At 31.4% G+C, this 12,821-nt stretch overlaps 6 protein-coding genes and 1 non-coding gene across 7 annotated transcripts; 1 reads left to right on the forward strand and 6 right to left on the reverse strand.

Moving 5' to 3' along the window:
• Nucleotides 1–5: 5 nt before the first annotated feature.
• Nucleotides 6–1,523, reverse strand: DRN1 (Drn1p; the record flags this gene model as incomplete). Its single annotated transcript, XM_001647406.1, has 1 exon — nucleotides 6–1,523. The coding sequence occupies one exon, from the start codon at nucleotides 1,521–1,523 to the stop codon at nucleotides 6–8; it is 1,518 nt and encodes a 505-aa protein (XP_001647456.1).
• Nucleotides 1,524–1,980: 457 nt separating this feature from the next.
• Nucleotides 1,981–3,717, reverse strand: Kpol_1018p137 (serine/threonine-protein kinase; the record flags this gene model as incomplete). The annotated part of the gene is made up of 1 exon (XM_001647407.1): nucleotides 1,981–3,717. The coding sequence occupies one exon, from the start codon at nucleotides 3,715–3,717 to the stop codon at nucleotides 1,981–1,983; it is 1,737 nt and encodes a 578-aa protein (XP_001647457.1).
• Nucleotides 3,718–4,124: 407 nt separating this feature from the next.
• Nucleotides 4,125–5,606, reverse strand: PRP31 (U4/U6-U5 snRNP complex subunit PRP31; the record flags this gene model as incomplete). Its single annotated transcript, XM_001647408.1, has 1 exon — nucleotides 4,125–5,606. One exon carries the CDS (start codon nucleotides 5,604–5,606, stop codon nucleotides 4,125–4,127), a length of 1,482 nt encoding a protein of 493 aa, XP_001647458.1.
• Nucleotides 5,607–5,853: 247 nt separating this feature from the next.
• Nucleotides 5,854–6,861, forward strand: RPC40 (DNA-directed RNA polymerase core subunit RPC40; the record flags this gene model as incomplete). Its single annotated transcript, XM_001647409.1, has 1 exon — nucleotides 5,854–6,861. The coding sequence occupies one exon, from the start codon at nucleotides 5,854–5,856 to the stop codon at nucleotides 6,859–6,861; it is 1,008 nt and encodes a 335-aa protein (XP_001647459.1).
• A 218-nt stretch (nucleotides 6,862–7,079) lies between these two features.
• On the reverse strand, nucleotides 7,080–7,151 carry Kpol_1018trna4. Its single transcript has one exon. It is a non-coding gene; the product is annotated as a tRNA-Thr (tRNA).
• Nucleotides 7,152–8,424: 1,273 nt separating this feature from the next.
• Nucleotides 8,425–9,624, reverse strand: Kpol_1018p140 (Tkp4 protein; the record flags this gene model as incomplete). The annotated part of the gene is made up of 1 exon (XM_001647410.1): nucleotides 8,425–9,624. The coding sequence occupies one exon, from the start codon at nucleotides 9,622–9,624 to the stop codon at nucleotides 8,425–8,427; it is 1,200 nt and encodes a 399-aa protein (XP_001647460.1).
• Nucleotides 9,625–10,194: 570 nt separating this feature from the next.
• Nucleotides 10,195–12,489, reverse strand: NNF2 (Nnf2p; the record flags this gene model as incomplete). Its single annotated transcript, XM_001647411.1, has 1 exon — nucleotides 10,195–12,489. The coding sequence occupies one exon, from the start codon at nucleotides 12,487–12,489 to the stop codon at nucleotides 10,195–10,197; it is 2,295 nt and encodes a 764-aa protein (XP_001647461.1).
• Nucleotides 12,490–12,821: the final 332 nt, after the last annotated feature.

A 12,821-nucleotide genomic window follows, 5' to 3' on the forward strand; every position in this document is an offset into this window, starting at 1 on the left:
AATACTCAATTCACGATATCGAAACTTTTATATCCTTTTTGGAATTTTTTTACCTCTTGGATTTCTTGATCCTTAGTTTGTTGACAGATTAATGAATCCCATTTCATTCTTTTTGGCAATTTTAGCAAGAATGATAAAACTCTTCTACCAAACTGTAGGTCAATTCGTTCCTCTGACTTAAACATTGCAATAAATATTCTAGGTTCGGCTTCATTTGTTTCATAAATCTTAAAACGAAAGAAATTAGATTCTACATTATCAATGATCTCTAAATATTCATTATCAGTTTGTTTATATTCTTGAAATGACAATTTTGCATTATTTTGAAATTTCTCATTATTCAAGTAAACTTGTCTATCTAGTGCAGTTTGAAATTTCATTATAAGATATTTTGGAACTGGTAGTATTTGTTCATGATAATGGACAGATTTACTAGAATGAATTTCAAAGGTGACAGTAGACATATCATATTTTGTATAGTTCATATCAGCTACACTTTTTTCATAGCGGGTAATCTCTTCATTTAAATTTTTAATGGTGTCTGAATCTTGTCCATTGTTTAATTTTGGAATATGCTCAATTGGTACTATTAGACAATGACCTGAAAAGTCCATTTCTCCTTTAGGAACGCTCAATGGTCCCTTAGCAATTGTTAAATAAGAATGGTTGCCTATTGATATAAACATATGATCTTCTACATTAGGGTTTGTAAAACAAAAATGACAATTGGTAGGTAATACTGTTTTTTGTTTCTTGATTTTTCTTTCAGTAATAAGTTCATCATCATTAAATCTCTTAGAATACTCGACTACATTGCTATTTTCTCCTTTATTTTCCTTTGTATTTTCAGCGGTAAATGGATTTTGTATTAAATTTTCAGGTATTTCTTGGTCAAACTGTGATAGATTGAGGTCTATGTTAACTGCATATGCCCATTTTTCTTTTGACTTATACTCAGCAATATTCAAAAACCTTGTAATGACGTCAGTATTGTCCCATTTAAAAGGATTATACTCGAGATAACTAGATTTATCACCGTTGCTAAAATGATATTTTGGCTGTAGCAATTTAACAACATCATCCACTACCTCATTCCCCAGTATTCTTCCTTTATTCTTGGCAATTGCCACACTCCATTCAAAAGAAATAAATATATCTACAGGTTTGTCAATTGTCGAGAAATATTTTACAATGGACGCTTTCTGTTCTATCAATTCTTTACCTGTTAACATTAGGTATGTAATTTTCAGTCCATTAGAGAGCTGATACATACCATAATTATTTAAAAAAGTGACATCACCACTACTTTCCTTAGAATTTAGATCAGTTTTATCATTAGAAGCAAAGAAATACAGTGGTGATAATTCAATTGTATCTATATCCTGGACATCTAAATCCTTTTCACCTAGTACTAAAATTGCATCGAAGGGACCTGGTTTCTTATTCAACTTTTTAAGCTTTTCCTCGACATCTTTATATGAACCAACTGGAATGCTAGTTATTAACACTTTTGACTTTTCCATTTTAGACAGCACTCCTAGTAATGTTTATATACCATTGACGTTTGTCTAATCTCATTTTATCTCATCTCATCTCATCTCATCTCATCTCATCTCATCTAGGGAAACTTTTTTCATTTATATATTGTTCGCTCTAAGAAAACAACAAACAATTTCAGTAATAAAACGTAAGTTTAAATTATGTAAAGAAGTAAAAATTAGTGTAAGTAGTATACAGATAAACGTAAAGAGTGTGTAATTTGATAATGGCATCAACAATGTCATCAAATCAATTAAAAATAATTAAAGGTCCTTTTTCTGATTAAAAAAATGTCATTGATAGTTTGTTAATATAATCAGAAGAAAATTGAGTTGGATAACGAACAAAAGTTGGAGGAGGTTATAGCTTTGACATCCTCTAGGAATTGATTAATAGGTATATTTATATATGCAAAATGACTCGGAATTTATCGTGCTGCTTTTAATAGAATGTAGAGAAAGGGTCTGAATTTTCAAATCCATTAAACAGGATACCACTAGAACCTTGTTTACCCTTTCTATGTCTAAATGTAAAACCAACAAGGTTTGATTCCACTGCAGAATCATCCACTAAAGCTGATAACTTATTCTGCCTCTTGAATACGTCAGCATATTTAGCCATATCAGCCTCATTAGTGAAATCATCGAAGTAACCTGCATCCGTTTCGCTGTCTAATTGTGGAGTGAATGGTGGAGTCATTTCTCTAATTTTGTTAAAATCGATTTCAGCAAAATATGACATTCTTTTGACATGTTCAAAGGATCTCAATCTATTTATTGGGTCAGCAATCAATCTTGTTATCAAATCCCAAGTTCTGTCTGAAAAAGCAGGTCTGCCATTTTCTAAGCGAGGTCTCCTTAATGTTCTTTTCCAATGTCTCAAGTTTTCATAAGTTTCATTTGTGGAAGAGCCACTGAAAGGAGTATAACCTACAAGTCCTTCGAATAACATACATCCTAATGACCAATAATCAACAGTAAAATCATACTTTTTCCCTTCTAGTACCTCCAAAGCCATATAATCAGGAGAACCGACCATTGAATTTGCATAGTTAATTTCAGTTTCTCTCAAGTGGTTGTACATTTTTCTTCTGTCTTCAATTGATTTTTCAGTAAACGCAGGGAATTCCAAGTTTTTGACTTCTTCTAATCTTATTTTCATACTTTCAATTCTCTCTGTTGAAACTGTACCTGCTGCTAACCCAAAATCAGTTAACTTAATATGACCTTTTGCATCAATCAAAAAGTTTTCTGGTTTTAAATCTCTATGGGTATAACCTAATTCATGCAATGCATTGACAGCACAGAACATTTCACTAATATAAAATCTTGCATGTGCACTTTTTAAGTATCTTGTGTTAATCAATAAAGTACGGAAATCACCACCAGGGACAAATTCCATCGCTAGATATAGACTTTCAGCATCTTGGAATGCATATAATAACTTCACTAGCCACTCTGATCTTGTAGTAGTTAGAATATCTCTTTCTGTCAAAACATGATTAGTTTCATTCAATTTGAACAACAGTTTTTTATTTAACACCTTCAATGCACAAACTTCCTTAGTGTCTCTCTTTCTAGCTAAGTAAACTTGACCATAACCACCTTGACCAACTTGTGTAATGATATCAAAATCTTTGTTTTTTGGCTTCAATCTTCTTTTTCTCAATATTTCATGTTCCTTTTGTAGATAAGATTTCCACTCAGTGTTCAAAGAGTCACTGGAAACATTTGGCAATGTTTTCTGCTGTCCTAGATATTCAAGAACCTTTTTAGTACGTTGTCTTCTGCTAATGACATAATCAAACATATCACAATAATAATCCAAAAAGTACATCTGACAAACACTTACCAATCTTTGGGTCTTACCAGAAGAAGCTTTTTCAAAGAATCCACGAGGTAACTTCTTAGGAGAATTGGAGATATCTATCTCATCTCTAGTGGATTCATCAATATCCATTTTCGAAGTATCTTCGTCAAAATAAATTGTGGACTTAGCAGGAGATACAGATGGGGAATTGACATTAACATAACCATTCTCTTTGTATCTGGAAGGAGTAGAAGGTTCCAGATCTGGCTTTCTAGTATTCCTTAAATTGGTTCCTTTGCCTGCATCAAAACTTAATTGACTCATGTCTCCAGCAAGGATCTCTAAATCTTTATCAACTTTAGAATGCATATTTCAACCACACCCTTCTAAACGATCAATTTTGACCACTTTGAGCTGATATTAAGCCTTTAAAAATATTGAATACCAATATTTAATTCAACCTATTCTCTTACTTGAATAGCTCTAGTTCGTTAACTTTTAAATTTTATTTCTTCTTGTGTTTTTGTTTATGCCTTTGCCGTTTTGGGAAATTAATGGGATTTAGAAAGAAAAAGGGAGGGTAACCACGTGATTCTATATTAAATTTACATGTCCAATGATCAGATGCCAATAAAGTTACAGATATCAATCAACTAACAATGCTCACCTGTCATCTTTTCTACATGAAGATATAATTATCACGTATAGATGATATCATAGACTTTCTTATTCTTCCGTTTCATTATAATTTAGTTTTTAGAGTTTTGTTTGTTACTTCAGGTAGGATTCTTTGGATCTGATGGCAATGATGGTGGAAGTGACAGTAAGTACTCATTGGACGCTTCATTGGCTTCTTCGATACGTTTTTTCATTTTTTTGGTCATCTTTGCAGTGTTATTCGCACCTTTGGTAATACGGATATTCCCGCCAGTAGTTTGACGTAATGTGCTATTTACCATACCATAACCTACTTCTTCACCGAACGAGTCTAGACTGGTTGTTTCTTGCTTACCAAATTCCATTCTATTTTGAAGTTGTCTCATGTGTGATAACTCAAATTGTTGTTTATACTTTCTAAATTTTCGACCTGCACGTTTTTTCTTCTTAGCATCTTGTGGTATAGGTAATGGTTTAGTATCAGAAATATTTGCCGCTTCGTGGAGTTTTCTTATCTTTGTTACTATCTCTTCTCGCCATTTCTGGCCTAAGAAAGCTGCTGGTTCGGTTGAAGATGTCGATATCTTAACGCTGGTATCCACTCTTGCCGCTAATGAAATTTTAGCACATAGCATTCTTAACAATTGTTTGTGATAATCCACAGGCTGGGATTGGATTAGCTCTGAATTATAAATATATCCTTCCTGACGTACTCCACTCAGATTTGTTTGTCTTTCATGGGAGAAGTATTTGTTTTTACCAACAGAAGCCAGGTTGCAACTTGGAATTTGACTTAATTCAAGGATACCACCAGCATGCCCGATCAATAAGGATGTAATCTCAGATCCTACCAATGCACATAAGTTTGGAGCAATAGTGATAATATTTGATTCAATGAAAGTAGTTATTTCCTTTTTCAATAGATCATGCTGGATAATGATGTCTGTAAATTGCTTTAGGGATGTCTTCATGGATCCTTCAAAAGAATATTCTTTGTTTAAAGAGGTTTTCATAGCTATAATCAAAACTAAGACTTGCTCTTTTGTCAACAGAATTTCTGTTTCAAGTTTTGACGATAATAGATCATGCTGAGAAAAATCATCCATGGTTTCAATCAATTGTATTGTCTTCGCAAATTGAACAGCTGTAGGCGCTAATGTCTCTAACTCAAAGAATTTAAACTTGTAAATATGTTTACTATACTCGTAGAAACAACTAATCTCTTCTTGAATGATACCTAGCAATCTGGTCAGTAATGGCAACAATTCTACAAATTCATATTTTTTCTTGTCTAAAAGATTCCGTATTATCCTCTCATTTTTACTAACTTTTGATACAGATGAAGGTAACTGATTTTCTAAAACATCGACTTTCAATATGGAATACCCATCGATCAACTGACTAACAAATTTAACCTCATCATCTACCTCTTCATTTGAAAAAACCGTAGGTTCTATCACTTCATCTTGCTCTTCTTCAACTTCATCCAGTTCCCCAAAATCTTCCTCTAAATCACGGAAGAATTCCTCATTATCACTTATATCAGACATTAGCAACAGTATTGCCTTCTTGGATGACCATAACACTGCAATATTTAACATGTTTATTGATATCTAAATAGTTATTTAACTGTACTCTTTTATCCTGGAGGATTCCTTATTTGGAAGTTTCTTTAAATTGATCATGTGATCACAACCCAATTCACGCCATATTGAAAATTTTTCAATTTAAGAGATGAGCTCTAATTGCAATAAATTAGTAAGATGGGTGAATGTGACCTTGAAGTGCATAAAAGCTTGAATTGTGGGTATATATAATCATCGATTGAGTAGTTGAAAAGCGATAACGATGTCTAATATTGTTAACATTGAATATAATAGGGTGACTAACACTACATCTACCGATTTCCCAGGTTTTTCTAAAGATGATTTAAATGCTTGGGATGTTAACAAATTTAAAGATGATTTAGAGATCAATATTAGCAGTATAAATTCTAGAGAGGCTAATTTTGATTTGATTAATATAGATACATCTATTGCCAATGCCTTTCGTCGTATTATGATTTCAGAGGTTCCATCAGTTGCCGTTGAATATGTTTATTTTTTGAATAATACCTCTGTTCTGCAAGATGAAGTATTAGCTCATAGAATTGGTTTGGTACCATTGAAGGTTGATCCTGACATGTTGTCTTGGATAGATAGTGAGCTTCCTGAAGAAGAAAAATTCACCGACGAGAATACCATAGTGTTAAGTTTGAACGTTAAATGTACAATGAATCCAGATGCGCCAAAAGATTGTACTGATCCAAAAATTTTATATAAGAACTCAAACGTTTATGCTCGTGATTTAAAGTTTGAACCACAAGGGAAACAAGTTGAATCATTCGCTAATTATCCAGTGGTGCCAGCAAATCCAGATATTCTCCTTTGTAAATTAAGACCTGGCCAAGAAATATCATTGAAGGCTCATTGTATTCTAGGTATAGGGTCTGATCATGCTAAATTTTCTCCAGTAGCAACCGCATCGTACAGATTAATGCCACATATAAACATTACTCAACCTATTACAGGAGAAGATGCTAAAAAGTTTCAAAAATATTTTATGCCTGGTGTTATTGGTATCAATGATAATGGTGAAGCTTATGTAAAAGACGCTAGAAAAGATACTGTATCAAGAGAAGTATTCAGACATCCAGAATTTGAAGGTAAAGTTAAATTAGGTAGAGTAAGAAATCATTTCATTGTTAACGTAGAGAGCACAGGTGCAATGACCCCAGAAGAAATATTTTTCAAGTCTGTTAGAATCTTAAGAAATAAAGCTGAATATTTGAAAAACTGCCCGTTAACTCAAAGTTAGATTACCTTATAATAGAAATAAACTGTCCATTTGAAATATAAATAAATAAAATAGAATATAAATTATATAAACCTCCATAACCCTCACACTTAGGTAATTATAATAAAATATAGAATGCATCAAAAATATAGAAATAGTAATTTCTGTCTTTGCTTATGAATCCTTCATTAATTTCTATTTCTCTGGTAGTGGAGAGTTTCCGGTAATTAAAAAAATTATGCCACCTGCCAGAATTGAACTAGCGACCTTTGCATTACAAGTGCAACGCTCTACCACTAAGCTAAGGAGGCGCTTTATTGTAACTCAAAAATTGTTGGAGGTATTTGAAACCATATAATCTTGAAGAATATTTTTCTATATCTTTGAATTCATTCCTAGTTGTGTCAGAATGGGGGAAGAGTGTTACAATTATGAGATAATGTATAGTCATACTCCTTACTTCAATATTACTAAGGATGAAGAATTATATGAAACATCATTTTTAATAAGGGGTAAAGAAATGTTTCTAATACGAAAGTATTTTCTTCTGACGTTGCAAGAATATCTAAACGCTGTATATAAAGTCTGATAAGATTTTAGTTGATATTTATCCTACGTACTATATTTCTGTATGTATATTATGTATTTTAATACACATGGATCAAAATCTACTAAATAAGAATGTCCTTGGAAATAAACAATAAATCTAACAATATGCAAGATTCTGTAAAGAAACAACAATCGTATGATTCTCTACAGCCATATTCATCTTGTACAAAAATAAGCGATAGCAACAGAATCTTTATTCTAGAATATCCAGGTTAAAGTCACAACAATCAGAATGTATTCACAATTGGCTGTAGATAACTAATGGGTTGAAAATTGTTGAAGCCAAATTTTTATTAGTGATCACTTAGTGTCATTTAGTTATATTTAGTAACTAAATTCTCCAAACCATGTTCAGTATCAGTATTTATGGAGCTAACCGATTGATAATATTAAAAATATGACTAATTGTTATTGCCTGCAAAAGGGTGCAAAAATGTCACCTGGATATTATTTGTTAATGATCCATATAATTTAAAAACGTTTTCTAGAAATCTTTGACATATAAATGGAGGCTAATTATTCATACTTGTTATTTAGAATAATTGTACAATTTATTGAGGAAACGTTGTCCAAGAAGGATAAGGGTGTGATGGGATTCTCACATAAATCAAACCTATGGACTTAATAGGGGAAACACCGATGAATTTTCAATACAATGTATTGGAATTTCATTAAATTCAATCGGTACAAACTTTGGATATTTCCTCTATAATATAATATCCAGTGAAGTATTTAAAGACTACATATATATTGCGTAGATTTTGTTCAGGTATTGTTCATCTATATAAATAGTTTTATTTTACCTTAAACTTCCAGAAAATGAATATAAAATTGAGGCTTATTTTATTAACTAAATTTAGATTACCTTATATATATTGTGCTAAATCTAAGCAAACAGGTTGTAAATTTTATTTTATTCGACGTGAAATAATACTAACTCTATAATAACGAAGATAGATCGGTATCGTAAAGTAGCTAATGTGTACAATGATATTGGGAGTTATACAGACCGTTGAGATCTCTTTTACCATAATGAAAAGGAGAATACCAGATACTTTTTACATAATAAAGAGCTGCAGGTTGTGTACCATATTTTTTTATAGTAGAAATAATTTTATCGACAAATTCCTCAGGTTCTAGATTCATGATAATATTGAAAGAATTTTCATCTTTATTCAAGATCTCATTAAACTCCTTAGATAATAATGGGTCTAATGTACCTCTAATCTTTTCATTAATATATAAGTTGGAAACGGCATCTTTGTTATCCAGTTTACGAATATATATTTCAATTAATGACATCTTGGTCAGAACATATCTAATTTTTTCAAATTCATAACAATGCCAATAAACTGTAATATTGGACCATATTTTATTAAGAGCACCTTCAGAAAAAATATCAAGAAAATAGTTCTTTAGTTTTTTATAAATATTGATTACTGACGCCTCTCTAAAAATATAATCTTGAAGGTGCTTCCCTAAACTTTCAAAAATAAGCTTTCTCAATATAGAATTTTCACTATCTGAAATTTTCTGGTCATTGATCTTAGTTATGTCATAGAAATTCCAATGAATAAGGAATTTTTTCACTGCGTCTGACCATATATAAAAATCTTCAATGTATTCTAGCATATAATTTATCTTGGAATATGAATCTTTAAGGGTGAAATTTATATAATTATCCTTCGACGTTTCACAATTAATGCAACATTGTAAATAACCAGGTTTCAATTGAAATTTTCCTTTATATATAGAAATCTTATTAGTGTAATTCTTTTCTTCGCTGTCATTTTCCCCCATATTTTCTGATTCTTTATCCTCTAATGATAAGGATTCCAACTTCTTGGTTTCTGAAATATCATTACCTTTAACTGAAATTCCTCTATCCCAATGCTCTTCATAGTAGTCTACATCTGCCAATACATCTTCTTCCTTCTCTCTTTTCAATAGTTCTAAAATCTGCTTTAATCTAGCAATCTTATCTATCAAATCTTCACTGCTATCGACCTTCTCACTGGTACGAGATTCTGAATTTAAAAGAATACTGCTAAGTTTAGCCTTTGAATACTTAATTTTCTCCTCGATTATGGCAATTACAACATCATTCTCTTGTCCTTCAATCTCTAGCCTAATACCCGCTGACAGTATTCCACATTGAGAATCCTTGTCTGTCATTACTTATATAGTAGTTCAGTTAAGATTTAAACAAACTTTTTTTAAACAGAATAACTATAGACACACACTTGTATATCCTTTTGTCTTTAATTGAATTGCCATATTTCTTCTTAGATGTCTTAATAAATATTTAAAGGATTCATTTTTAATCTCTAATAGTTAAATTTCATGTCGGAGATCTTAATCTGTAAAATTGGATATCAAGCAATAGCTGGTTAAAGCTAGATCAGCTGACTTTCCGGTAGAAGGAGGAGTTAAAACTCAATTGCTCTTGACTGGTTTTACTTTATTAGGGGCTTCTTTGGTTGATGTAGTGTTGTAATATTGTATATCGATGGAACAATGCTTGTCCCAGGAATACAGGCTAAAAAACTGTTCAGAGATGTAATACAGTTCACTGGTTTTATGATTTAATTACAGTAATGAATTTCGTTAAACCTCCCTTCTATAAAACTATTGAATATAAACATGAAATAACTAAAAAACCTATAGTCCCATTTTTACGTGAAATAATTGATGATGAGTAAAATTATGCTTCAAATTGGAGCAATTCAGACTTTTAAATACAAGTTAGTAACCAGTCATTAACATTTTCATATTACTGTTTTCAGATTCTAGACGACTGATATCTTGCTCTAAACCTTTGATTGCTAGCTCAAATTCATTTGCTGTTTGAGCTCTAAGCTCTTTCCTTCTTTGACGATCTGATTCCCTTAGTTGAATAAACTGGTTCTTTAAAGATTCAGACTCTTCTGAAGTTTTTGAAACCTCTTTCATCAACTTATCATGCATAGCGGTCAACCTTTCATTTCTTGACGCTAGTTGATTATACTCAGTTTGTAGTTTTGTCAATTGCTTGTTTTCAACGGCAAGCTTTTCTTTCAAAGATTCTTCTAATTTACTATACTCCAGGCTTCTTTTCAAATGCTGGTCTTTTTGCTTTAAATGATCAGACTCTAATTGAAGTTCTTTATCTGTCAAAGCTTTCAATTGGGTTTCTAATTTAATTGTCAAAGCTTCATTTTGTTGCAATGTAGTCTTTAACCCGTCTATTTTTGAGGTACTCTTTTCGTCATTTAATGCATTTTGATTCATCTTGGATTTTATGTGATCAATTTCTTGTCTTAATGTATTCAATTTCTTATTAATTTCTTTCTTTGTTTTCTTTAATTTGATACGTTCCTCTGACAGATTGGTATTTGTTGTCAATACCGAATGTTTTAATGTTAAAAGAGGTGACAGGAATTTTCTATGGTAATAAGAAGGAAAACTAAAATCGATGTTTTCCAAGGACTCATTTTCATTAATTGAAGAAGATTCTGGGATATTGTTATCGAAATCTTCATGTGGTATCTTCAAACTACGTGTACGTACAACAATATCAGAAATTAGATGATCATCAGTTTGGTTTAGTCTATTAATAAATTGGATATCATAAGAGCATGATGGAACCAGTCCATTCACCACTACAAATTGTTCAAATTCCCTTTCAAAGATCAATGCACAGGATACTTCTGACCATATAACACCATTTACAAGCACAATAAGTTGGCCTTCCGATAAATTTTCAATATGAAAGGTGATGGAATGGGAGCCTATATCTGTAATACAAATTTTATATTCATTTTCACCCCTGCTAAAGATATTTTCATTAGATGAAATTAAATTTAACTGGTCATAATCATCGGATGCAGTTTGGACTATCAATTCCATATTATTGACATCTAAAGAATTATCGAATAAACTCTTATTTTGTAAATTGGAGGTTTCCTCTATGCTTGAAGCAGAAAAAGTTGGTGAAAGATCATCATTATTTGAAGTAGTGCTGCCTGTGTTCAAATTTTTAGCTGTTGTAACCTCCTTTAGATACTTCTTTTCAAAATTTGTCGCTTTTAATGTAACAAACATAGACCACAATGGAGATATTAAATAATTTTTCTTCCACTGAAATAAGTGTCTAATAAAATTTTCAAGGTTGCTTGTTTCGGTTATAACTCCTGCTATTTCATTCTCCTTATGATCATCAGAAGTAACTAGTAACTCGAAGAACTTATTTTTCCAAGTGTTCGTTTCTTCATTCATTGAATTTGATATAGTGGAAAATGCAGTGGTGCTTACAGCTTGAGAATTATAATTAGTCACATTCGGTTCATAAAATTTGAAATCTTTAATATTAGACTCAAATATTGGTTCTGTCAATTCGATTCTACTTTCCCCACTTGAAGATGATGAAGATTTTCTAAAAAGATCTTTTAAAATTTGAGATACTATAATATTACAACATAATGTAAATTGCAACAAATTTTCATAGTGTATCCAATGATTATTTCCAAAATTCAAAAAGTTGAAACCAGAGAAATGGAAGTCAGTGGAAATTGCTGTCGAAACATATTTATAAACTAAACTTTTCCTTTGTAAACTTAGCAAGGTCAATTTAACAATAGGTAAATTTTCGAGATATGTAAACAAAAGAAATGAGCAAAAGCATAGAAATGCAATATAAATCCTGTTCCTCGGTTCGTTGATCATTGACGATGATACGATACTTATTGCAAACACCTTAACGGGTATATAAAAATAACTATTGAAATAGTATCTTAACAAGGTTGAAGTAATAAGCGTAACGATGAGACTGTAAAAAAGGCAGTTTCTGTCCCTCAAACGTTCTTTAGAAAGGGTAAAATCCACTTTAGATGGACGTTTTGATAGAAATAGTACAATAAATACATGAGCAATAAAATTTTTAACTACACTTGCAATAATGAAAAAACTTAATAGTATAACCAGATAGAAATTATTAAAATTGTAAAAAATTAAAAATAATGCAAACGTGTCCAACAACCGATACGAATTAGCAATCTTCATTGACACAACACCAAATATACCACACACTCGTACAATCGTCTACTCCTCAGATGTATTAAAGCTTGTAATACTGGCTATCTTGTTGTTGAGTTGAACCTCTTTTAAATACTCGAATTATGTTTACGAATGGTAATTTTTCATTGGAAACGAGATGAGCTATCGAAATCGGTTTATGACGTCATTATTGTTTGGTGCTATATTGGAAAGTAATTAGTTTATATTTGTAATTACGTGGATGGAACTGGTGCTAGTCAGTGATAGAATGTTTATATTATTAGCTCATTCTTATATTTCTGTTTCATGTTGTTTAAATGAGTGCTGATGGATCGGTT

Source organism: Vanderwaltozyma polyspora, genomic scaffold (genome assembly GCF_000150035.1).
Source record: "Vanderwaltozyma polyspora DSM 70294 KpolScaffold1018 genomic scaffold, whole genome shotgun sequence".
Classification (NCBI taxonomy): domain Eukaryota; kingdom Fungi; phylum Ascomycota; class Saccharomycetes; order Saccharomycetales; family Saccharomycetaceae; genus Vanderwaltozyma; species Vanderwaltozyma polyspora.